Source organism: Trachurus trachurus (assembly GCF_905171665.1).
Source record: "Trachurus trachurus genome assembly, chromosome: 4".
NCBI classification, from domain to species: domain Eukaryota; kingdom Metazoa; phylum Chordata; class Actinopteri; order Carangiformes; family Carangidae; genus Trachurus; species Trachurus trachurus.
In genome coordinates this window covers 14,231,681-14,254,703 of record NC_139898.1, presented here as the reverse complement: position 1 = coordinate 14,254,703, position 23,023 = coordinate 14,231,681, and the positions used below count along the sequence as shown (strand labels likewise).

The 23,023-nt window shown below is 40.6% G+C and overlaps 2 protein-coding genes across 3 annotated transcripts; both read left to right on the top strand.

Moving 5' to 3' along the window:
* Positions 1-7: 7 nt before the first annotated feature.
* LOC310984426 (AN1-type zinc finger protein 5) lies at positions 8-9,411 on the top strand. The gene is made up of 6 exons (XM_083969627.1): positions 8-162; positions 1,359-1,558; positions 1,923-2,034; positions 4,121-4,248; positions 4,557-4,664; positions 5,738-9,411. The coding sequence occupies exons 2-6, from the start codon at positions 1,399-1,401 to the stop codon at positions 5,884-5,886; spliced, it is 657 nt and encodes a 218-aa protein (XP_083825753.1). The 5' UTR covers positions 8-162; positions 1,359-1,398; the 3' UTR covers positions 5,887-9,411.
* A 1,811-nt stretch (positions 9,412-11,222) lies between these two features.
* On the top strand, positions 11,223-20,743 carry abhd17ab (abhydrolase domain containing 17A, depalmitoylase b). Of its 2 annotated transcripts, none has more exons than XM_083970597.1 (5): positions 11,223-12,037; positions 12,494-12,896; positions 14,423-14,617; positions 15,428-15,607; positions 17,357-20,743. In XM_083970597.1, exons 2-5 carry the CDS (start codon positions 12,532-12,534, stop codon positions 17,580-17,582), a joined length of 966 nt encoding a protein of 321 aa, XP_083826723.1. In that variant the 5' UTR covers positions 11,223-12,037; positions 12,494-12,531; the 3' UTR covers positions 17,583-20,743. The 2 variants fall into 2 exon arrangements, with proteins under 2 accessions (XP_083826723.1, XP_083826722.1); XM_083970596.1 differs by having other exon boundaries at positions 12,526-12,896; positions 17,357-20,742.
* Positions 20,744-23,023: the final 2,280 nt, after the last annotated feature.

Genomic DNA, 23,023 nt, shown 5'->3' with positions numbered 1-23,023 from the left:
TGGACTTGTTACTGTCTGACTTGATGCTGAGGATGACGTCATGGTCGTTGTTTCGAATGTCGGGAGCTAGCGCTGGGTAGGAGGCCGCGCGCTGCTGGGGACAAAACTTGTACAAATCTGAAGCCCAGGGTCGTCGACAGCCCCCGGTCCTTTGAACTTCAGGTACAGTCTTCATCCTAGACGGCCAAAGGAGGCTGCCGCGACGTGTGACCGATTTTAAAAACCAGCTAGGACACTGTCGGGAAGCGCACTGTGTTTTTGGTGGCTGGCTGATTATGCTAGCAGTTGTGGCTAACGTTAGCCTGCTAACATCAGCGTTTATTCGATTTAAAACGCAAGATTTGTTTACGCTGTGTTGCTAAGGGCGCTGTTCTGTAATGTTTTCTTGAATTTCGTCACGATGGGGGTTCACCGGGCGAGTTTTATCCTTCTTTTAGCATTGGTATGCAGTGTCAGACAAACAAAACGTCCAGCGAGGCTGTTTGCTAATGTTACAGTATTTGCTTTGAGCTATGCAAGCATAGGACGGCAATTGTTTTCTGCTGCGGACAAACTCAGACTGGGGACCGTCGGCTGTAAGTTGATTAGCTAGATTGTAAGCAATGCTGTGTTAACGTCAGCCAAGACATCGATTGATCAGGGGGCATAGTTTAAGTTTTTTGAGGTGCTTTTGTGCAGACATCTCTGTAGCTTTTGTTCCTGTTTTGTTAACTTTGTCCTGACTAAAGCATCTTGCTGTGCGGCGGAAGAAAGCATAAATCGGCTCAGCTGGCTTATGTTTTCGTACACTGTAACTTGTTTATTTACAGTGCTATTGTTCACGATACCGTCAACCTTGAGCCATATACATTTTTTTTGTAACAAACCCATACCTTGATACTTTGAAAACTCCTGTTTCATTTCCCAAATGTTGCAGGAGGAGCATGACATTTAGTGACACGTTTTGTTTTGTATTTATTTGGTGTCATGTTTTGCCATTGATGTCAGATGTAGATCTTTGTCTTCTATACTAATGTAGAAACATAAGTTGAGACTGTAGACTATATTTAAGTTAAGGTTGACCAAAGCTATTTCTGAATCAGTGGCAAAACTGGACTCTGTCATTCTGATGTTCATTTGGACTTATTTTTTTGTTTGTACTGTAGGAAAGTTATGATCCTGCTTGGCAAACTTTCATTACAGCTACAATTGGTTGGCCATGACCTGTAGCTCACAAAAAAAACTCACATTTTTTGCTCCAGCTCTACTCTCCTGCTCCAATGCCAATCTCCAAGCTCTTTTAGCTAATAGTGACAAAACATGTAATCAAATAGGGACTACTAATTATTTTTGACTAACTTCTGCAAACCCATTTTCAGGAAGATCCTCTCCCATCCCCCTTACCCCCTCTGTCAGAGCATGGCTCAGGAGACCAATCAGACGCAGGTGCCAATGCTTTGCACTATGGGATGCGGTTTCTATGGTAACCCCCGCACCAACGGCATGTGCTCGGTCTGCTACAAGGAACACCTGCAGAGGCAACAGGGAGGGGGGCGATCCAGCCCCCCGGGAGAGAAAGGTAGGAAGATAGGAGAGACATGACCTACTAAAAGAATGGGGGAGAAGCTGGATATGGGTCTGAAAGAGTGGAAAAGACCAGAACTACGGGTAGGGGTCATTCAAAACTGTACAGGCATGGGGGTGCTTGAATGTGCTAAAAGGGGTTGGAGAACAGAGGTAGCAGTAGCTGCCTGAACTATGGCATCAGAAAGCAAGAGAGTGACATATCCATTTGTTGTTTCACATTAACTCAAAACACCTCTGATGATAGTAGACAAAAACAGGCATTGAGGAGAACAGTAAAAGGAAAGTGATCAAGTTCAAGGCCCGAACAACAGGATCTGTGTTGCTTGTGGTATCAGACTGTCTTTTTCTACACACAGCTGCTACATCACCAGCAGGATCACCGGGATCAGCTGGTGTGAATGTGGAGAGCACAACCTCAGAGCCCAGTACAGAGGTGGCAGGAACCCCACCAGAGGAACAAACAACCAGGTATGTTGACTGACAGCTGGTGTGACTGCTCAGCCCTGTATCGCTCTACAGTTTGCTTGAACACTCAGTCATTTTGTATCAGTTCAAATTTTTATGTTTCTCATAAAGTTACATTATAAATGCTTGTTCTTTGTTTTCTTAGCAGCTGATGAGACAAAATAATGGCATAAAAATATGAAAATGTTGGCCTTTCATCTTGTACATAGTGTTTGTCAGTATATTCGATTAAGTTGTTAAATAAATGACTGTTTAATTAACTAAATAATGACTAGATTAGTTCATCACAAGCTTCAGCGCATTTTGTTCTAATGTGTTCTCATTAGTCTACTTCAATTAATACAAGCATAACAGCTTGCCTCTGCAGAAATCCTGTGGTCCTGGTTCAGCGTGTGCATATTTACATCTTAACAGTCAACATACAAGCTTATGGGATAATATCACAATAATTTCACCACTCAAGGTTTAGTTAACTTTACTGGCTCACTCTTGGAAGAGTCCTTTGCTAGTTATTACCAAACTCTCATCTAGTCTTGAGGAGTTAATACGCAGAAATTTGCTACACACAAATTGCATTTGATAATGTTCCCCATAAGCTGAAGTCTTGATGGCCTTTTTTTTTTTATGTCATCAGGTTGTTGCTTTTCTGGCTGTTAACAAATGCAGCAATGCACCATCCCCTTTGCTTAAAATTTTACACTGAAAGAAAAATCTGAAGAGTAATGCACTGTGCATTTAAAAATTGCTTGAGGGTCTGTTCTAAGACCCTCTGCATAATGTTGAATAATCATTACAGGACTAATTTTTTTTTGTAATTAAGCTTTTTGTTTGCCCCCTTGTATGGTTTGCATTAGCTATGCCGATAAATCATTATTTTTTTAATCATAAAATAGGTTTTATGCTCATGTAGCATTATGAAGAAGATGTGAAGATAATTGTCATTTGCTTGAAGTAAACAAAACAGAGTTGATTAATCAGATTAAATCTCAAAGAAAGAAAATGCTATAAGCCTTGAAATAAAGCCATGTAATATTTGAGCAGTATAGTCATTTCTGAGATTCTCGGAAAACACAGATTGCACGCATTTCACGAATGAAGAATAAACCCATTAGAAGTGGGTGGGACTTGCAAAGAAGTTCAAACAATCTTTTGTTCATAGTCTGATAAATTTTCAGAGCGGCTTTGTGCTTTGTCTGCAAAGTGTTGTCATGGATGTGTACCGTGCTTCTTTAGGCTCTGCATGTTTGTGGTTGCCTCTGTCTCGCCAAGCTCCTTGTGAGTTCATCAGAGGCATCTCTGAGAATGGTTTATTGCAAGGATGTCAAAGAAGACTCAAGAAATTAATAGTCAGTCATCAAACAATGATAGCATACTCAGTATTCAAAATAACAATGTGTTGTTATTTGTGACGATAAGCCATTCAATAGCATCTAATTTGTCTCAAGTTAAAGCAGAAGTAAGTGGTCCGGTCGTTTTCGCTAATGCTGCGTTCCAGGTAGGCTTTTGAAATCGTAAATTACAGCTTCAAGTCACAACTTACGACTTTGTAGCGTTCCAGGCAACCCACTTGTGTTTTTCCGACCTGTTTTACCGGTGAAAGTCACTATAACGGCCACTCGTAACTTCCGACCGGTGAACTCGTACCAGATCGAACTGGTACCACTTCACGGTCGGAAAAATACGAGTTTCCTTGAACGCACCATAACAGCCCTCGTCCCTACGTCATCACATTCACGGCGTCCCTTGGCTGCACACACAGCCCTGCATGCCGTTCTCTCTCCTCATTGGATAAAAACTGTAGGATACGATAAATGTTTTCTCCTCGGCTCAGAGCAGAGCAGAGTGACTGAGAGACCCGTGTTTCAGACCAAACACTCTATGTAAGTGATTGCTGTCGGAAGATATAACTATTTAAGACTTATATTAACACAAATATATCACTTACTTCTGCTTTAAGTAGGATCTCACTAACATTTGTAGGCAAACAAAATGTTCTGAGTCAGAGAAGAATTCCTATATAGTCTAAACAGCATATTTCTTTGTTTTAATTTAATTATTTGTGTTTTTTTGTTTTGTTTTGTGATGTCAGTCCTAGTTCTCCCAGCCCAGTAACTCAACAGATGACTGCCATGAGCATTTCCCAGGAGTCAGGAGCTGTAGACTCAGATCGAGCAGAGGCTGAGGAGGGAGAAGAGGAGGGTACTTCCAACAGCACAGGTAAACATCAAGGAAAATTATCAGTTTTTCCTTTGTCTCTTTCTCAGACTTTCATTATGAAGTGTAACATGAAATTAGTGACACTCAGCAATGGAGGGCACTCCTTTGTGAGCTGTGATACCTTCAACCATCAGCAGGGAACATCCTTCTCCGTCAGTTCTGCATAACTCTTTTCATGCTCAGCTGAAAACTTATAGTCTGCGCCCTTCCCTACTCGCTGTAACGTACAGTCATCTTTGCACAGACACAAACGCGGATCAGTTTTTCTTTAACCATCCCATTTTTTTCTATTTTTTTCCCCTCACCAGAGCCAGTGGGGGAAGCTGCACAGTCTACATCTGATGGTGACCAAACCCCTGATAAAAACAAGAAAAAGAACCGCTGCTTTTCTTGCCGGAAGAAAGTGGGCCTTACTGGTAAGGAAGAGAGAATTTTTATGGCTCACACTCACACTGAACTCTGAGCTACTGAGCTGTTTGGAGCTACTGGTATGGTTCAAAGGTTTATGAGTCAGGAACCTCCCCTATTGAGAATTTTCCTCCTCTAACCTGACAGTCTCAACCTGCTAGAGTATTACTTTTAGAATAGTTTGCTAAATACACAAGTGATGTTTTTTGTGATGAGCTATTTTGTCTTATACCAGCTTCTTCTTGCCTGCCAGTGTAGGAGAAAGGTATCGATGGATGAACATTTTTAACTGTATCAAGACAATTAGCAGCTGAGAAAGAGCTTGTTGGTCAGTAGCTGGAACATTGGGCCAGGCTTACTGATAATGCTCTTATCAAAAGAAAAATCTTAATGAATATCACAGTTGTTGTGGTTCCCAATAATCAACCAAAGGTGCTTTGTTATTTCCCATGTTCATTCCTTCTTTGGTTCATACAAAAACAGTAAATGACAATTATACACAAATGCTTGAAAAACAAATGATTTTAATAAGTGTACTATTTTGGAAAAGATAATCAAGATTTTTTTTTAAAATCTCTGACATGGATCTAAGCTTTGACTTCCACATAGACATATTTTAAGATCTATTACTATTTTCCAATGTTGAATAGATGAGCAAATACTTATTTACCTACACATCCAAAATCCTGCTACCGGCTTCTGGTTTGTGTAGCGCTTTTTCCACACCCAACCACTTTGGTGCAGAGAGCAACATACTGCAAGTTAGTGGTGCATTTCACAGTCCAAGGCATTTCACAGTGTACCACTTTGACTCCACAAACTGATTTGCCTCACAGAAGCCTCCATCTGCATGTCATATAGTGTTATTTTTATACAAACTCCAGCTGAATTGCACACCTTGTTGCGTGTCCAGTTTTACTCTCTGTTTAAGGAGCGTTTTGCAGAAATAATAATATGCCTGGTTTAAAAGCAGCAAAAGATGACAGAGACAATGATTAACTTGCAAAATCTAAACATTTAATTATGTTTATAATGAAAATTCTGTGTGTGACTGAACCTGTTTTACCTCTCTTTACTGAAGGTTTTGACTGTCGCTGCGGCAACCTGTTCTGTGCCATTCACCGTTACTCTGACAAACACGACTGTCCCTACGACTACCGGAGTGCAGCTGCTGCCCGCATACGCAAGGAGAACCCCATCGTGGTGGCTGAGAAAATTCAGAAGTTATGAGGACTGAGTGCAAACCAAAAGTCTCTCTGACTTTGTGAATTTGAACAATGGCAACTTGGATGAAAACACCTGATATCATGGCTTCATTTGTTCATGGTAGTCAAAGATGGGTGGGGTTGGGTGGTGAGGTTGCAGCCGCTGTCCAGACGCTTCCCTTACTAGCATCTCCCTCTCTCTCTCCACTAGTAACTGCGACTGAACCTGGGTGTTTGTGTGTGCGTGCGTGTTTGTTTGTATGAAAGTGTGTGTGCACATTTGCTTGAGAGTCGGGGAGAGAGCCATAGGGGCCTGGTGGACATTAGTGTTGCTGTGGGGAGGGAAAGTATTTGATTTTACCCCTTTTTGTTTCTCAACTTGGGGGATCGTGTGGGTTTATTTTGATACAATCCCTGTTAGGTAGTTGCAATGAGACAGGGGTAAGCTGTTGAGGAATGTGTCGCAGCCGGGATAAAGACACAGAGGTCAATTTAGAGGGTCTGGGAAAAACAAAAAAAATCTAACTGCGGGATTTCATGTATCAGCGAGACCTTTTAAGGGCTTTGGATCATTCATTTTTCTCCCAGACTGAAAATGATGTCAACTTCTTGTCAAATTGGCTTTTTTTCCCCCGCCTCCTCCAACTTTTATTCAATGGGTCACCACACCTCGAACTCCCAAGTCTCAGCATTTTCCAGAAATGTTTCTCTTTGATATGTTGACTTATCATACTGATATTGGGTGCATGAACAGTTATTGGAGGGGGAGGGGAGGGGAGGGGTGGGGCGGGCAGGGCAGGGGAGGGGGAGGGGAAACTGAGAACCTTGACTTAACTGAGTGATTGAATTCTGTGTTTTGTTTTTATTTTATTTTATTTTTTTCTTTCTGTTTTAATGAGCGTATGACATCAGAAGATCTATATTAATATATTGTAGTTAGCTTGAATTGTGTGATTGCATTCTATTTATTTTTTATTGTTTGGTTGGTCTGTGCTGGAGGATTGGCAGCATGTGTCAGCAAATCGTTGAGATTTGCACTTAAACTTTTCAATTATATTTAAGTAATTCCATCTTGATTATATAACCATTGAAGAAAACATACACACAAGCTCTGACATGATGGAGTAGAGTCCAGTTAAGCCGTTACAATTAAGATTGTGCAGTAAAATGTCCATTCTTTTGGATTTAGAAACAAAGCACAACAAAGTGTGTCAACTGCAGAGCACAAGATAATGTGCCACACCTGCTCAGTTTTGTTCAGCATGTGGGTCACTTGCAGTTTATATTGATCTGTATAGCAGGCTCGCTGAAGAAATTGCCTTCTCGTTCGGTCGAGACAGCGTGTTCTCCTTGAATGCCCTTTTCTGTTCGTCGGAGTCGTAGTGATTGCTCCATGTTTCTCGAACCACCAGCAGACCACTGACACATGCCGAATGAAAACTGACCGGGGTTGCAGTTAACAGATTGACACACCTGCTCAGCTAAAGTTAAGATTGTCGCGATGCCACAGAATTGCGTGCTGTGCTTTTACAATGTGCTAAGATTCAGACGAGTCCTTGCTACGAAGACCGCTTCTAGCTAGCTTCTTCTAGGAAGATCTTATCTTACATGCATGTGTGCAGGCAAACATAAGGTTACCGTTTGGTAATTGACTGCACATTTTGAAATGAAGCTGGTATGTTTAAAAAGCCACACATCAGTAGCACAATGCATGGCTGGAACCTCGAGGTTCAAGCTAACAGGACTCTACAGTGTTTTTTTTTCCAAATGTAAATACCATATGGCTCCTATTCATATAGTATAATCTTATTGTAGATTTTTGCCAGGTAATAAAGGTGGGGGACTAAGGTGAAGAATAGTACTATGTGTATTAAAGTGCTTTTCATAATTATCCAAAAAATGAATGTGCCCCAAATGGCACAGATTGCCCCCCCTCGCCCCTCCCCATCTTATTTCATATTTTTTTCCATTGCCCATGCCATGTCCGAAGTATGTTCAGTTACCGGCTCTACCATGAGTATCTCCCACAGGCTGTGTGGCTTCTTTCTTTTTTTTTCCACTATAATTTTCAGTTTGTTAACAATACCCCTCAAAGCTTTATTAACCTTGCCGAATTATAAAGTATTCCCGACCATGCTTTTATCCTGTTACTGAAGTCTATTCGTAGCATAGCGATATTGCTGAAAATTATACAGGCCTCTTGCGAGACGTAGAGGGGCAATTGAGGTTTCATCTTTTCATTATCAAAGGCTTTCCTTGTAAATGTTGCTTGATCTCGATCATCAAATATTTATGAAAGCTGTGGAAAAGTCGCAAGGACTTTTCAGAGTATGCTTTTTTCTCTTTTTGATAAGAAGCCAGTGCAGAATAGGTTGGACTTCAGTGACTCTTCCTTGAATACACAGAATAACATGTTGGACCTAGCTGTGTTTGGCTCAGGCGCCTGTGTTTGTTAAATTGGCCTTCAGCGGAATTCACATTAAAGGCTTAGCAGTGATGGACATGTCTAAATGACTTTGTAATTTAGCATGCCAACGCAGAGACTGTTTTCTGGTTATAAGCTGGTCATCAAAAAAACTCCAACTGTGATTTAATTTCTTCCTTCATCCCACCACTAGTGGGAAATCTAAATTCAGGAGACATTTATGGGGATTCTTGTGTTATAATTATGTTTGAGGAGAATAATTGCCCATATTTAGAGAGAGTTGTGGTTGGAGCAGATCTACAGTTGTGTGTTCCTACTGTGTATCTTGTATACTCAGAATATTCAGGCTTTCCTGCTGGGTTGACAACCATAACACAATATTGTTGCCAACAGTTTTCCTTTTCAGATTGGTAGTCCCTTCAGAGTAAAAACCCTTTACTTGGGATGATTGTTCAGCTATGTAAATCATGTGCATTTCATGGTTTACATTTGGTTTTTTTCTATTGACTGCTCTGTAGACATGAGCAGTTTGAATGTAAACCACCATAATTCACATATTAAGCCGTATTTAAGTTATCAAACTACTCGGCCCTAATATTGATTACGTCAGAGGATGGAGGCCCTTTTTTTTTAAATGTCATTTGGGGCAGTTGGCTGAAATTGTTCTGTTTGTGATGATGGACTTGGCACCAGCATTTAGGGCAACCATACCTAAGTAATCTAGATATTATCAGTACATATATGCTTCTCTTCCTTCTACTCAGTTGCTTTGATATTTTCATGTCTTCAATCCCATCTCTAGCAAACCATTTCATAATCACTGTCTTCATCATGCAAGGGTTTTGATTGATAATAATGATAAACCTGTACGTTATAGGGAATCAGCTAACAGCAGAAATAAGGACAAACTCTGATTATTCATTTTGTCTCTAGAGATGAGCTTGAGGGGCATGTATGGAAATCTACAATGTTCACAGAGCTGTAGTTCTTGTCCCTTGGCACTCCAGTCCCCCAGAAACACCACCAGATATCTTTTTATTTTGTTTTTCTTTAAAGAGTTAGGATTGTATGATGTGTAAGAGTAAGTATAAAACAATAAAATCACAAAGTTTATTTTAAATTACACTTGTCTTTTGTATTTATTTTTGAATTTTGGAGGTTGTATATTGAAAAACTGAAAGCCATATATATTATTATTATTTTTAAAAGCTGAGTCATAATCATGTTTTCACTGGTGTACAGTTGTACACACTCATAGTTTCTTTGCTGCAGCAGACCAGCACATCCTTATACTGTGGCCCCACCGCTTTGTACATGTGTATTGTTCTCAGACTCAGCAAAATGGTGTAGACACAAATGGTACAACACAACAGCACATAATGTGCTTCATTGTCCACTGTCACAGGAATTGCCATGATGTCCACTTACTGTAACAGCACTGAATTTACCTCGCGTGTTCTGAGTCATTTGAACAGCAGAACTGCTGTATATCAACGGGTGAACTTGATGTCACAAAGTCACATCAAACATTACTCTTCCATCAAGAGAAATATCTATAATATACCTTTCAGCTCCCTGTGGGCCTGTACAGACTGCACTTCATTTTTTTACACTATATGTTTTGACTTGTCATAGCAGGAAAAGCCCAGGAGGATTTAATAACATTAACATTAACTACAGAGCTGCTCAATGAAGTGCCTCAGTAAGCTATATTATCTGTGATAATAGCATGGCCTCCCCTACAGCTGGAATGCAGCTGGGATTAATGTTACATCATACACCTGTGCTTTTCCTGCTTTGACACGTCACTGTCTGCTTTGAATGTGAAGTATGTGAAGTCCTACTGCATGGCCATTTCACTACCTTAACTACCTCTAGCTTAGATATTTATTGTTGATGGATGCAACCAAGCTGAATACCTAGAGGTATTTCTGGTTATTATAGGAGGGCTACATGACAAACAAGCTGAAAGGCTGACATCTGCAGTTCTCTGTAATAGGTAGTGAAGTTGGTTCCTGAGCCAGCAAAGCTTCTTCCTCAGCAACTCACAGGAAATATCTGTGCCCTTGTGCGTGCGTGCGTGTGATGGGAGGGGTGAGCCATGGACGGATTAGGAGAAAATGGGTACAGATAAGTAAAAGGCGTCCCACCCCTCCAACATAGGCAACTGATAGACAGAAGAACCAGAAATATAATTTGTCATTTTGTGTGTCTTTGTCATTACATCTGTTTGTCACTGTTGTAAGCTCTTTGTAGTTGTTTTGTGTCTCTTTCTAGCCATTTATGTCTCATCCTTGCCTGTTGAACTATCAATCAAGATAGGCTACAAGTCTTCTTTTAAATTCCTTCTTTAAACTTTTTTTTGCTCTGTGATTATCATCATTCATTCCATTGCTTCCTACTTCCTGCGTTCATGTTTGTATTTGCTTCAGTCTGGTTTTGTAAAGCACTTTTGTAACGTTTCTGCATATAAATAAAGCTAATTATTTTTGCTATTTTCGATTAATGTTCCCTTGTGGTTGTTTTGTGGCTCCATAACCTTCAAAACAACTGTATCATCAATAGTTATTTCATGCAGAGACTGGCCCAGGGACGCGAGGTTTTCAGAGCTGTTCAGTAAAATAGAGCTTCCCATAAAAGTATTATTTTATGCGATTCCGATTCATCATGATGTAGGCTAATTACCGTAACAAATAGCCTAAACGAGACGTGACTTCCACCGACTTTAAATAATCTTTCTTAGTCACAATTTCCAAGCAATTGTAGTGATGCAAAATTATGTCATTCAACGGGGTCACTGCACCGTTTAACTTTTATTTCGTCAAAGTCGCAAAACAAACAATTCAGGGGGTCAAACATGTCATGTTTCACGACACCGTCCCTCAGACTGATAACAAGTTTCCCTTAATTGTCCAATGGAAACTCCTGACGTCACATCCTGGTGCGGTGAAACAGCAGAGAAGTAGGAAAACACCGCACATTTGTGGATTAAAATAAATGACACGGAGTCGAGGGAGACGCCAGCACCGTCCTCGGTGGGCTCAGGGAGACGAGTGCCGACGCCAGGAGCCGTGTTTGGACGGTGTTGTCCGCCGGGAGCCGGTGAATGAGCGCTGTTTTAACCGAGTAGTCGTGTTGTGTGTCTCGTACTGTAGCTAGCTGAAGCCACCGTAGCGTTTTAGCTGGTACACGCAGACAAATAGACGTCTCCCTGTCCCGGCACAGCTATTACACACAGTCTCCGTCGTTATTGATACATCACAGAGGAGGGGGAGAAACAGTTTTGTGTGCGTTAGTTTGTAACCGAGGGACGGTCGGCTTGTTTTGGTCACTTAGAGGTCAAGACTGTATTGGAAACGCAGGCTGCTGCTGCTCACTGTCAACACGAGAGCGAAACTGAGGAAACAAGTCGTCTGTCGGTTTCATGTCTAGGACGTCGTGTCTGTGAAAAATCACTCGTGAACGTCTCAACAAGTGGACAAAATGGCTGTGATCTGGACTTCAGTCACCACGCAGCAGAAAACCCAGCAGATACTTTGTAAATAATAGTAACATTTCTCTCAGTCAGTCAGCTGGTTGGCTCCACTACTTTTCGCCTTTCTGCTGACAGGGCACTTTACAAACTGTATCCTGTGTTTGGATCTGGCTGAAGTGGAGGAAGTTGTCCTTTGTTTTTTATTTTTGTCGCTGCACAGCCAATTTTTTTCTTTCTTTTTTTTGTGTGCCTAAACTAGGCTCTCAAGTTCAACAGGTAGGCCTGCTGTTGTATGTGTTGTATTGGACTGATGTCATCTGAGGCTTCAATTACATATGTTATAATTGTATGGCCTCTGTGTTAATTGTTAAAGTCACAAGGAATTGTTAAAGTCACAAGGAAACCTATATTATATATATTATATATAACCTATATTTATCACAATTATACAATGTTTTTGTTGCCTTGATCCTTTATTTTTTATTTTTTTTTATTTTTTATTACATTTATAACTAGTAAATACTAGATGTAAGTAGCCTACCTGGTAAATCATTGAAGAGATTAAGAGATCATAGCCAGTATCTGTTTGCTTACAGCCTACACATGTCACAAAGCTGCTGTTGTAGAAACATTTTCATCACCATTGTTTCTGCACTTAGACTGAGTGCCTCATACATTACACTGTAATAAGTATCTCATTGTTTTCACACTGTGATGTTGTGGATGCATCAGCACAGTGATCTTCTTGTCCTCCTCTTGCACAGTGAAGGATGAATGGCCTCTCGCTCAGTGAGCTCTGCTGCTTGTTCTGCTGCCCGCCCTGCCCCAGCCGCATCGCAGCCAAGCTCGCCTTCCTGCCCCCTGAGCCCACATACGCCTTTCTTCCCGACCCAGATGCAGGCCCTGCTGTGCCGGGGGCCATGGGGACATCGAGTCTGCGGGCACGGACTGGAGCGTCAGTCTCTGGGGGTGGAGGGGCCGGGGCTGTGGAGGGAAGATGGAAACTTCACCTGACGGAGCGAGCAGAGTTTCAGTACTCGCAGCGAGAGCTGGACATGACAGAGGTGTTCCTCACTCGATCCGGCCGGGGGAACCGGGTCGGCTGTATGTACATTCGCTGTGTTCCTAATGCCAGGTACGTCGTTTGCCTTTCCAGTTAGTGTGAATTCTAACTGATTGATTGATTATGTATCATCAATCTCAGCTTTCTTGACCTTTCTCATACATTTTACAACAGTTTCACATTTTCACAGTTTCTGCGCCCTAATTTTGTGTCAGTCTTCTCCCACGTACATCCAGGTTTACTTCCTTTAGGCCTACTTGTCTCCCTGTTGACTTGGCTGCCTCAGATATTTTGAATGGATCACTGCCATCCGTTTTTCAACAGCTTTCAAAATCATTTTTCCATTTGTTTTTATCTTGTAGGTTCATAGGAAGTTGAATGTAGAGTTCCCCCTCTGCCTGGGGATTCAGGTTTATGATAACGATATCAGTTTTCAGTGAGTCAGAGACAAAACATGCCCAGCTGCTTGGCTGCTTTCTCTCCTGAAAGTTTGTCACCGGTATCATTGGCAGTGATTGGTGGGTGTTTTTTAATGAGAGGTGATTATATCATTTTGCCCAAGAGGTTAAACTGTATTTTATGATAATTATTATGGTGTATGTGTATTCAGTATATAATGTCAGTTAGACACTTGTCCTGCTGCACTGTGCCACTGCTGATTAATTTACCAAATCAATTAAAAAGAAATAGACAGGCTTGTGTTACAGACCATGTACCTTGTCCTAATGTCTATCTAGTATTACACAAAAATGAGTCCAACCTCAACATGATATAGCAGAGTCATTGTTATGCTACATTCTGAGCGGTGATGCCAAGAGCAGAGCCACGGGTCATATGGGTTCAGAAACAAAACCATTGGGGGAGGATTTCGAAACAGTCGGTGTGTAGAAAAACGTATCGGATTTCTTTTGAGAGCTCGACATGCGTTCATGAATAAAAGGCAAGAGCTAGAATACCAAGCGTTTATAAAGGCGACTCTGCTTCTCAGGTTGAACAAAATGTCTAGAAGTAAGAGTCAGTGGTGGTAAACTAATCCTCCAACTTGCGGCGCTTGAAGACAAAGTTGTGTTTGACGTGTGGAGTGACCTTTCAATGTTTGTCTTGACAACAGCTTGTTTATGGTTGAATTGAACGTAGATACCAGGTCAGGTGGCGATTGGAGAAATGTGATAAGAAGGATTATGTATAATAGTTTGATTGTTTGTGTTTATTTTTAACGTTAATATTGATCTTTCATGTGACTTTTTCTGCTTCATAAGTAATAAATTATGAAGCATTTTCATTTTTATGTGTTACATTTACTGGTGGTGTTTTCTAGTCATTTTTGATCCCATTGAAAAGTACTACTGTTTGGTATACAGGAACAGCTCACATTTCTATTTGCAGTATAAAATGTCAATATAACATGTTGGCAAAGAGTGAGGATTCGTGTAACAACTGGAATTGTAATAATATGTAATTGCCTATAGACCTTATGTATGCTATGTTTCCGAGTAAAGCTGACATACTTGCTGGAAATATACATCTTTGAATCTGTGTCTAAGTCTATAATCGTTTGACCATCTTCTAAGCTGTTCTCTGTACGTATATCCCCACAGATTTACAGTGCTTTTCTCCCACGGTAACGCAGTCGACCTGGGCCAGATGAGCAGCTTCTACATCGGCCTCGGCACCCGCATCAACTGCAACATCTTTTCCTACGATTACTCGGGCTACGGTGTCAGCACTGGCAAGCCCTCTGAGAAGAACCTCTACGCAGACATAGATGCTGCTTGGCACGCCCTGCGCACGCGGTATGTTATGATATAATTGTCCCATATGTGTCCTTCAAGGGATGATTTATTATGCTGTGTCTATGCTCAGCCAAGAAAGGACACACTGTTTAGATTAGGCCTAAATCAAACCATGTTAAAAAATATGGATGAATTCCAAAGTGGATTGATCGTATGTCCAAAGAAAAAGGAAGAAAGGATGGAAGATTAGGAGAGGCAGGTGAGGGTCAAGTAAAGATTAAGATGTAAAGGAGGGGTCAATGAGGAACTGATTGTGATCAGGAAAGGATGAAGAGAGCAGGGTGAGGTGGATGGATGAGGAGACGGGAGGTTTGGTGGGGGGCTGTCTTTTAAGGACACTGTGGCGTGATAAAGTGTCTCATTAGTGGAAACGGACCTGCCTTAATGTGGCTCTGGCCCTCCTGGGAAAACATAATACCAGAGAGCACTGACTTAAGGTTGATTGAAGTGAATGAACCATTTGATGTAGCTCAGGCTTTGGCTGATATTTGATAATAAATCACAGTATTTTGTACCATAAGCAATATTCTTTACTGAAAAATGTACAGTTTGTTTGTCTAGTCCTGCTTTGCTGACTGTGCATGTTACCTTTGCATGTTGCAATTTAAACTGCTGTTTAGTGGCAGCATTGTTTATCCCTGAGAAGTAAGATGCAATGATGTAATAATATGTGATTACAAAAAACGCCCAAGCCTGGTCTAGCTGTCACTAAAATTGAATATTCTCAGATTTTGCTGCTGTATATTTTTGCTGGGTATGTAAATTACTGCCACATTATGAGGTTTTCTCTGTCTCTTTGGTTTTATTCAGGTATGGCATTAGCCCAGAGAATATAATCTTGTATGGACAGAGCATTGGTACAGTTCCCACTGTAGACCTGGCATCACGGTATGAGTGTGCTGCCGTTGTTCTTCACTCACCTCTAACTTCTGGCATGAGAGTGGCCTTTCCTGACACAAAGAAGACGTACTGCTTCGACGCTTTCCCCAAGTAAGTCTGCTGGATGTTGTTCTATTTCTTTACACCCTTGAATAAAAAACATCCGTCTTATATTTATATCTATTGTTTTTGTTATTAATGTGTTGCTATTTATATGAAGTTGTGTGCAGGGTGTAATTACTGTATTGCACAAGATCATTTTTATGTAAGAAATCCTACCAATAGAAATATATACAACTAGTGTGTCCACCTTTTCAGGTGACCAACTGAAACACATGCATTTGGAAGATGATAAATTTGGTCTGTTATGTAATAATAGACCCATACTTGCCCAAACTGGAAATAGAATAATAATTTAGTGATTTACACTATCTGCCAAACTGAGAATAACAAGTGGTTGGATTTACAAATTTTACTAAAAGGTATTGATGACTGTTGACAGTCACAGTTAATCGTGACTTGGCTCAGCCTAAAACATTCAGCCACAGTCGCTCTTTCATGGAGATACGGTGAGGGAACATGGTAATTGCACAGAAGCATGAAAAGCAAAAATAATTGGATGCCAAAGTGTTAATTAGAATGTGAGGTTGTATAATAATAGAGTAATTTTAGCAAAGGTCAAATGGAATTTGAGTGCATTGTCAATGGGCCTAAGTGCTGTCCATCCTTTTAACGTATAAACACCTCCTGCTCACACTGTTAATGCTGATGTACACAGTGTGTATTGAAGACAGCAAACAAGGCCATAATTCCACTAATATGAAAATGCATAAATGAGTGGTTGGAACCCTCAGCTTCTTTTAATGCTACATAGATCGTTACAATTTCCCACTCTAGGATTTGTGTGCACTTGCTTGTGCCGTTGTGAAATGGGTGTTCACTGTCATGTGTTGTAACCGTTCTAACTTTTTATTTTTAAACCTTGGCCACAAATCACTTCCCTTGGCTGGACAATAACAACACAGAGTAATGCTATCATTAGCACAGCTCTATCCCTGCTGTTCTTGTTGTCACTTTAGCTTTAGTGGCTGAGTCTGACGAAGGTCAGTAGCAGCCAACGCCAGCCTTTAACGCGGAGTGTAGTCCCAGATGGTACAAGTGGGTGAGCAGCAGAGGTGGTAGGAAACCAGGGAATGCCTCCGTGTGTGTAGCGAGCTGAGAAAGCCTTTAGTGTTCATCCATTGTTCAGATTCAGAGTGAGCAGCTGGCATCCCGCCTTTCTCTGCGTGTCAGTCTGTATCTTCCTTTAGTATTTCTACATAATGTTTGTGCTCTATATTTTACACTTGTTTGCCATTTCTTTAATTTGCAAAAAAGGCAACACAAGTTTGATAAAATCTATAAACTGAATCTATGTTCCAAGACTAATGCCTATTCTGTGTAGTGTGCGACCTCAGATCAAATCTGTGCTGTCAGCTCTTACCTAACCCAAAGCTGCACGTATGATCAATTATCGGCACTCAGGCAATAAAACCTTTATTTATTCATTGGACTGCTACATATGCTTTTGCTTTTGCTGACCAGAAATAACAACACCGCGATATTTATCTACCTCTAAAGCAATAAATATGTTTTATAGCCCAAAACAATTTACATTTGCAGTGCAGACAAAAAAGAAGTTTTACTGGCCCATTAACATATTTTATTAAATCTATAATATATTTTATTGAGTTTTTTCAGACCTGTACACTGACCCATTAGTGTGCCACATTTTATGACCTGATCCATCACTGAGCAGGTTCGTTTATTCTCTGAAATCCAACACCTTTCCTCTTTCCTCTCCTTGTTTCTCCTTTTTAGCATTGAGAAAGTTTCCAAAATCACGTCTCCAGTGCTCATCATTCACGGGACAGAGGACGAGGTGATCGACTTCTCCCACGGCCTTGCTCTGTTCGAGCGCTGCCCCAAGGCCGTGGAGCCTCTCTGGGTGGAGGGAGCGGGACACAACGACATTGAACTGTACAGCCAGTATCTGGAGCGTCTACGCCGCTTCATAGGACAGGAGCTGGCAGTACAACATGCCTGACCACCACCAACAACACCACCACAATCATCATCATTACCTTTTTTCTCCTGGTCCACTTAAAGCCTCACCTCTCTGTGTCCAAGATGGAAATGTATTCAAGAGTCATCCAAACCATCCCTCAGCTCACCGTGGCACCCAGGGGTGTACTGTTTCACACACTGTAGTGCTCTGTTTTCAGGGCGTAGAATGCCTTTAATTGACCGTGGACTGACGCGACACAGAGGAAAGAAGGAGCGTCTTCATAGACATCTATCTGACATGTGTGAGTGTGATAGAGTTAAACTGCATTTAAACTGTTGTTTTGTATAGCAGAAACTTAAATAATACAGCTGCCATTGTCTTAGGTGGCAGCAGATGTATATATTCCTATACTGTGCAGTAATGTGGACAGTGTCATAGGAAAAATGACTTGTGTTGAAAGTAAATTGGGGTGCGGGGGAAATAACAGAACAACGAAATGAATATTCATGTGGGTCAATTACATTGTGGTCCACATGAAAGTGAAAACTTTAATTTCGGCTCATAACCTAAATGTTTTTAAATGGTGAAGCAGGTCAGACACTCCATGCTCTCAACATGTGTTGAAAAAAAAGTTTGTTTTTTAATCACAAATTAAATTGGCAAACAACTGTGTTACAAGGTTCTCTACATTAAGTGTAACCTAATGCAGTCCAAAAGAAAAGCCATTCGATAAATTCAGTTTCAAAGGGAATGATTTAACTACAGTGTTGGACTGCATCATACTGAAAGGTTTCTCTATTATCCTGTCCATGTCATGTATGTAGGTTTTAATGATGGAGATGATTATGTTTTCACCATACTGAACATTTTGCTCAGGTAACCCTCCTTTAGATTTTAGATGTGTCTTTCCTTTTTGTTGTTTTTATATACAGTCTGTTGAATCTCCTCAGATTTTTTTTTTTTTTTAAGCTTTTTGAATTTTAACCAAGTAATAAATCTGAAACTATCATCCCATAACTTAACAAGCTCTTGTGTTTGCCAAGCTGTCCTTGGAGCACATTTGCATCCGAGCAATGGAGCGAGATTTTGCTGCGTTAAAGGACAAGTGACGTTCGAGAGCCTCAGAAAATCATACCTCCAGCTCCTTCGTTTGGTGGAATGTCTGAGAATGCGTAAGCCCTGTCCTTTTGTCTCAGTCTTGTTTATGTCTCACACCAGTAGGTCACAGCTGTCAGCTCAGTTCCCGTTTCCTCCAGTGTCTGGAACAGAGGAGCAACACTAAAATTAAACGGGCCATGGTTTTTTACCCTGGGCCTGTTTTCATCTTTTGGTTTAAAAAGTGTCTGGGGGCCATCCTGCTCACTTCCACTCCATCTTGAAGGGTGATCGTGTCAATTTACAAAGTGTGAGGTCCTCCATTTGAATCTAAGTACTTTATTTATTAGTACGTTTCAATGACCGATGAGCATTGCAATGTGAGTAGTAAACATCATTCCCACCTTTCTACAGATAAGCACAGGAACATGCGTTATCACAATAAACTCATTAGTTGTTTTCCAGCTTCCAGGGTTCAGTGAGCAGCTCCTCTTGAGAACATTAGACTAAAGCGTTACAAATTCAACAGGCGGACAGTCCTCTCACATGACGGCATTACTTTTCCACCACTTTACTATGTGATGTCAGGTAAAGCTAGATGGTTAATACCCTGTGTGAAATTGTATAACATCTCTTTCCTTTCTTGGTTTACAGTCAATATCTCACTAACACTATTGATTTTGCCTCACAGAACTGAGTATAAGAGTGGAACTGTACCTTTTCTATCTACTGGTGTTTATTATGTTCTCTCTTTTTTTTGTAACAATAGAATAGTCAAATTCTGTAAGCCCTGTGGTTTATTGTTCTTCATGCGCTGGTTATTTGGGGAAGTAACACTAATCAATTATTATTCTGCTGCAGATGCCATCTTTTTTTTCTGTGACAATGTTGTGAATGATGTGTTAAAGAGAACTGGTAACGCATTGTGTCAGCTGCCTGCCCTGTTTAAGTTATTTAGGTTTGACTCATAACATAAATCATAATTTTCAGGCTCGCTGTGCGCCGCTACCGTCTCACTTACATTCTGTTTTACAACCAGACACTGCCTAAAATATTCATCTCTCAGTGGTGCTGAGCCACAGAGGTATAATGCTGTTTCTAGAAATGAGGGTAAAAGTGGTTTTGCTGAACCAAGTTGAAATATTTGAACCTGAGACATTGAACGCTGCATTACTTCACTTAGTAGAAAACCAAGATTTCTACTCTCCACAAGTTTGATTGTTTTCAGAGACAAGTCAGGATCTTCAGACTTTCTTGTCCACGCATGAACCAAAGTCAGACTTTTTTGTGCTTTACCCAGTTGCACCTGTTGTTTTATGTTTGTATCTTTGTAACCAAAGACAGAATCATTCAACTTTAGCTTCCTTTTATTTCTTTATTCATCTATATACTTTTTCTGACCCCCGCGGCCCCATTGCACACTTGGATTGGATACCATTGAAATGCAATGTTCTCATATCGCTAAATAATTTTGTTTCATCATATCCCGTCTGTTTTCAAATATGTGACAACAGACGTTACATAGCATAAATTAAACAAGTTGTGGGTGTTTGTTTGGTTGTTTGGGTTTTTTTTTGTTTGTTTGTTTTTTCAAACTGTTTATAATTTATCATTTGTGGAGGAGTCCAACCTTAGCAATGCAGTGTGTTGGGTCATGTTTGAAAAAGGAACAACAACAAAAAAAATGGGTGTGGGATGACAAAAGAACAATGACAGAGGAGCTTCAGGCAGACACATCACACACTTGTTGAAATGTTTGCATCTCTGGCATAACACAGCTGTGCATCAGTTTGATATTCATTGTTTATTATACTGAGTTATTTTTAGTTTTTAAAGATTCTGTCTTTTTCCAAGAATTAAAGAGATTAAGAAGTTAATAAAACATAATGAGATATTGATAATATGTCTCTTTTGCTTCTTTTTTTTATTTAAGGAATTGCTGTTATTTGACATTAAAGACGTGCTTTAATCTGTAAGAAAAAAAGCCTTTTCTCCAGAAACCAATGTTATGTGTGTCTCATTTGGTGCCTAATTTTCCACCCATTGCAGTTCTGGCGCTCATTGAATAAAGACCCGCCTGTAGTCAAAGGCCTCACTGGGCTTCAGGAGACAGATCCAAGAAAGGCTCGGTTGAATAATTGGCTGATGAGTAAATGAGACTTAAATGGCCTGGTGTGTTTTTTTTTTCTCTTAGTTGTGTGTTGGGACAGGCTTGTTGTTGTGTGTGCCAAAAAAAAGCTCAAGTGATGTGTTTTAATTAAATGAGTACAAGGACTCAGGTTTGTCAGCCTCCCCTCACTGTCTGCCACCATGAGCTGAGTTGTAGAGGAAAAGGAACAGATGGATTGTAAGCTGCACTCACACACAAACACACACACACACACACATTTATGCCAGCTTTCCTTTTTTTTTTCAATGGACTACATAAACAATCCGGTGTCCTACTCAAATGCTCTTACGGATTAAAAGCAGCTGCAGCAGCACATCATCCCTCAGTGTAAAGTTAGTGCAGCCTGACCCGCTGCATCAAACGCAGCCACCTCCCCTCCGCACTGGATCGCTCTGACTTTCACACAGCCCTGAGCACATGAACCCTTTTATGTTGACATGCATCAAAGGATATTGGGTGTGCTGGTTCTCGACAACAGAAGACTTCAGACTTGTGAATTAAAGAGCTGCCTTTGAATGTTCTCAGCCTGTGGTGTGGTGAACCTTTAGACAGAGCTGCAGTGTGAGAGCCGGAGAAACAGATGCAGGCTGCTGCATATTTCCATCAGATGCTGATATGGCCCTGTTTAATCAAAGCGCCTGGACGAGGAAAGAAACGAGGCTCCAGGAAAGAAAACAAAGTGCTGCTGCTAATGCTTTGCATTAGCAATGGGCTGATACTGTCACCTTGTATACGTTAAGACCTGGTCATAGGAATAAAACTGAACTGACATTAATCGAGTTGAATTAATGCCATGAAAAAGAATAATTCATACATGTGCCTTTATTTGATCAGTTTTGCGACAATAGATAACACACATTTAGATACATACAAATCAAACAAAGCTGAAATAATACACAGTTTTACATTATTCCTCATAGATGATGATGCTGGGATGTAAACCCTTAGTGCTGCACTTCATGTCTCATTTGATCCTACAGCTGACATTTGTTTAGCTTTACCAGTCACCTCATACATCTGAATTGGTGTTTGTCTGGCCTGTACCAGAGTACAAACTACTCTCCAGCTCATCTGATTTATACCTGATAACAACCACTAATATAGTGGTAAGCTGAGACAAGCATGCCCTGTGCTGTATACGCTGTATATCTGTGTGGGTGGGTCTTGCCCTCAAGCCAAAACGGCTACAAGGCTGATGCCACAAAGCGCAATGTGGAAACACAACAACACAAGATAGACAGTTTCCTTCTTTGACATTGTGTATATTTATTTGAAGCTTGCCAGCATGCCTGCTGAGTTTATATCTTGCTTTTGTTTCTCATTACCATTCATGCAATGGAATATTTTCCCCTGTGAATTGTGTGTACATCTCTCATGTTTGTGCAGTACTCAGTGGGGGATTTTTTTGTACTCCCCACATGAATGTTGAATTGTTTTTGTCCTTGTGCTTGGATTCACTCAGTGAAGTACAAAGCATTTATATCAAATCCAATAGAACATTTGCTCCTTGTAATTCATGGTATATGAGCTATTAAATAACCAGAATGTCCAACTTGCATTCATCTCCTCTCTTCCTATGGCTTTGTTTAGCTTTTAATGGTCTAATATATTTGTCCCTGATGTGTGAGAAGATGTTTCCCTCATTCTAATGAACTTGAGTTTAGAGCAGTAAAACCCAAACCAGATTCATTGCCCTTTAAGTAAGTACTTCATGCAGAGCAACCACCTGTTGACCTCTCACCATAAACCACTAAGTAGATGCACTTCATTTAGTGCATGCTTCCATCTTCATACATTGTCAGTGCTCAAGCAACAGTTTGAGTGAAGTGAAGTCGAGTTCAATCATCAGGCTGTTATAGTGCTGTAAAGGCCTGATCTCATCCTTCACTCTCTAGCATCTATGAAACAGATAAAAGGGTGGACACTGCTAACAGAAAATACTCGAGTTATTTCCCATGAATAAATGTGTCCCACTGTGCAGAGAGGCTGCAGCGCTGTCATTACTACAACTCATATCCAGGCAAAACTGCTGAGGGGCAAGACAAGGTAAAAGTTTTACATGAAAAATGTGAAAAAGAAAATTGAGAAAAGCTTCGAAAACTAACAAGAATCCAAATACATGAATTTTATTTTTTTTTAGTTCTTATTATTTCAGTATTAAATTTAAAAAAAATGTACAAAGCCCTTGGATTCATACATCTGTATTTAGTAGTTG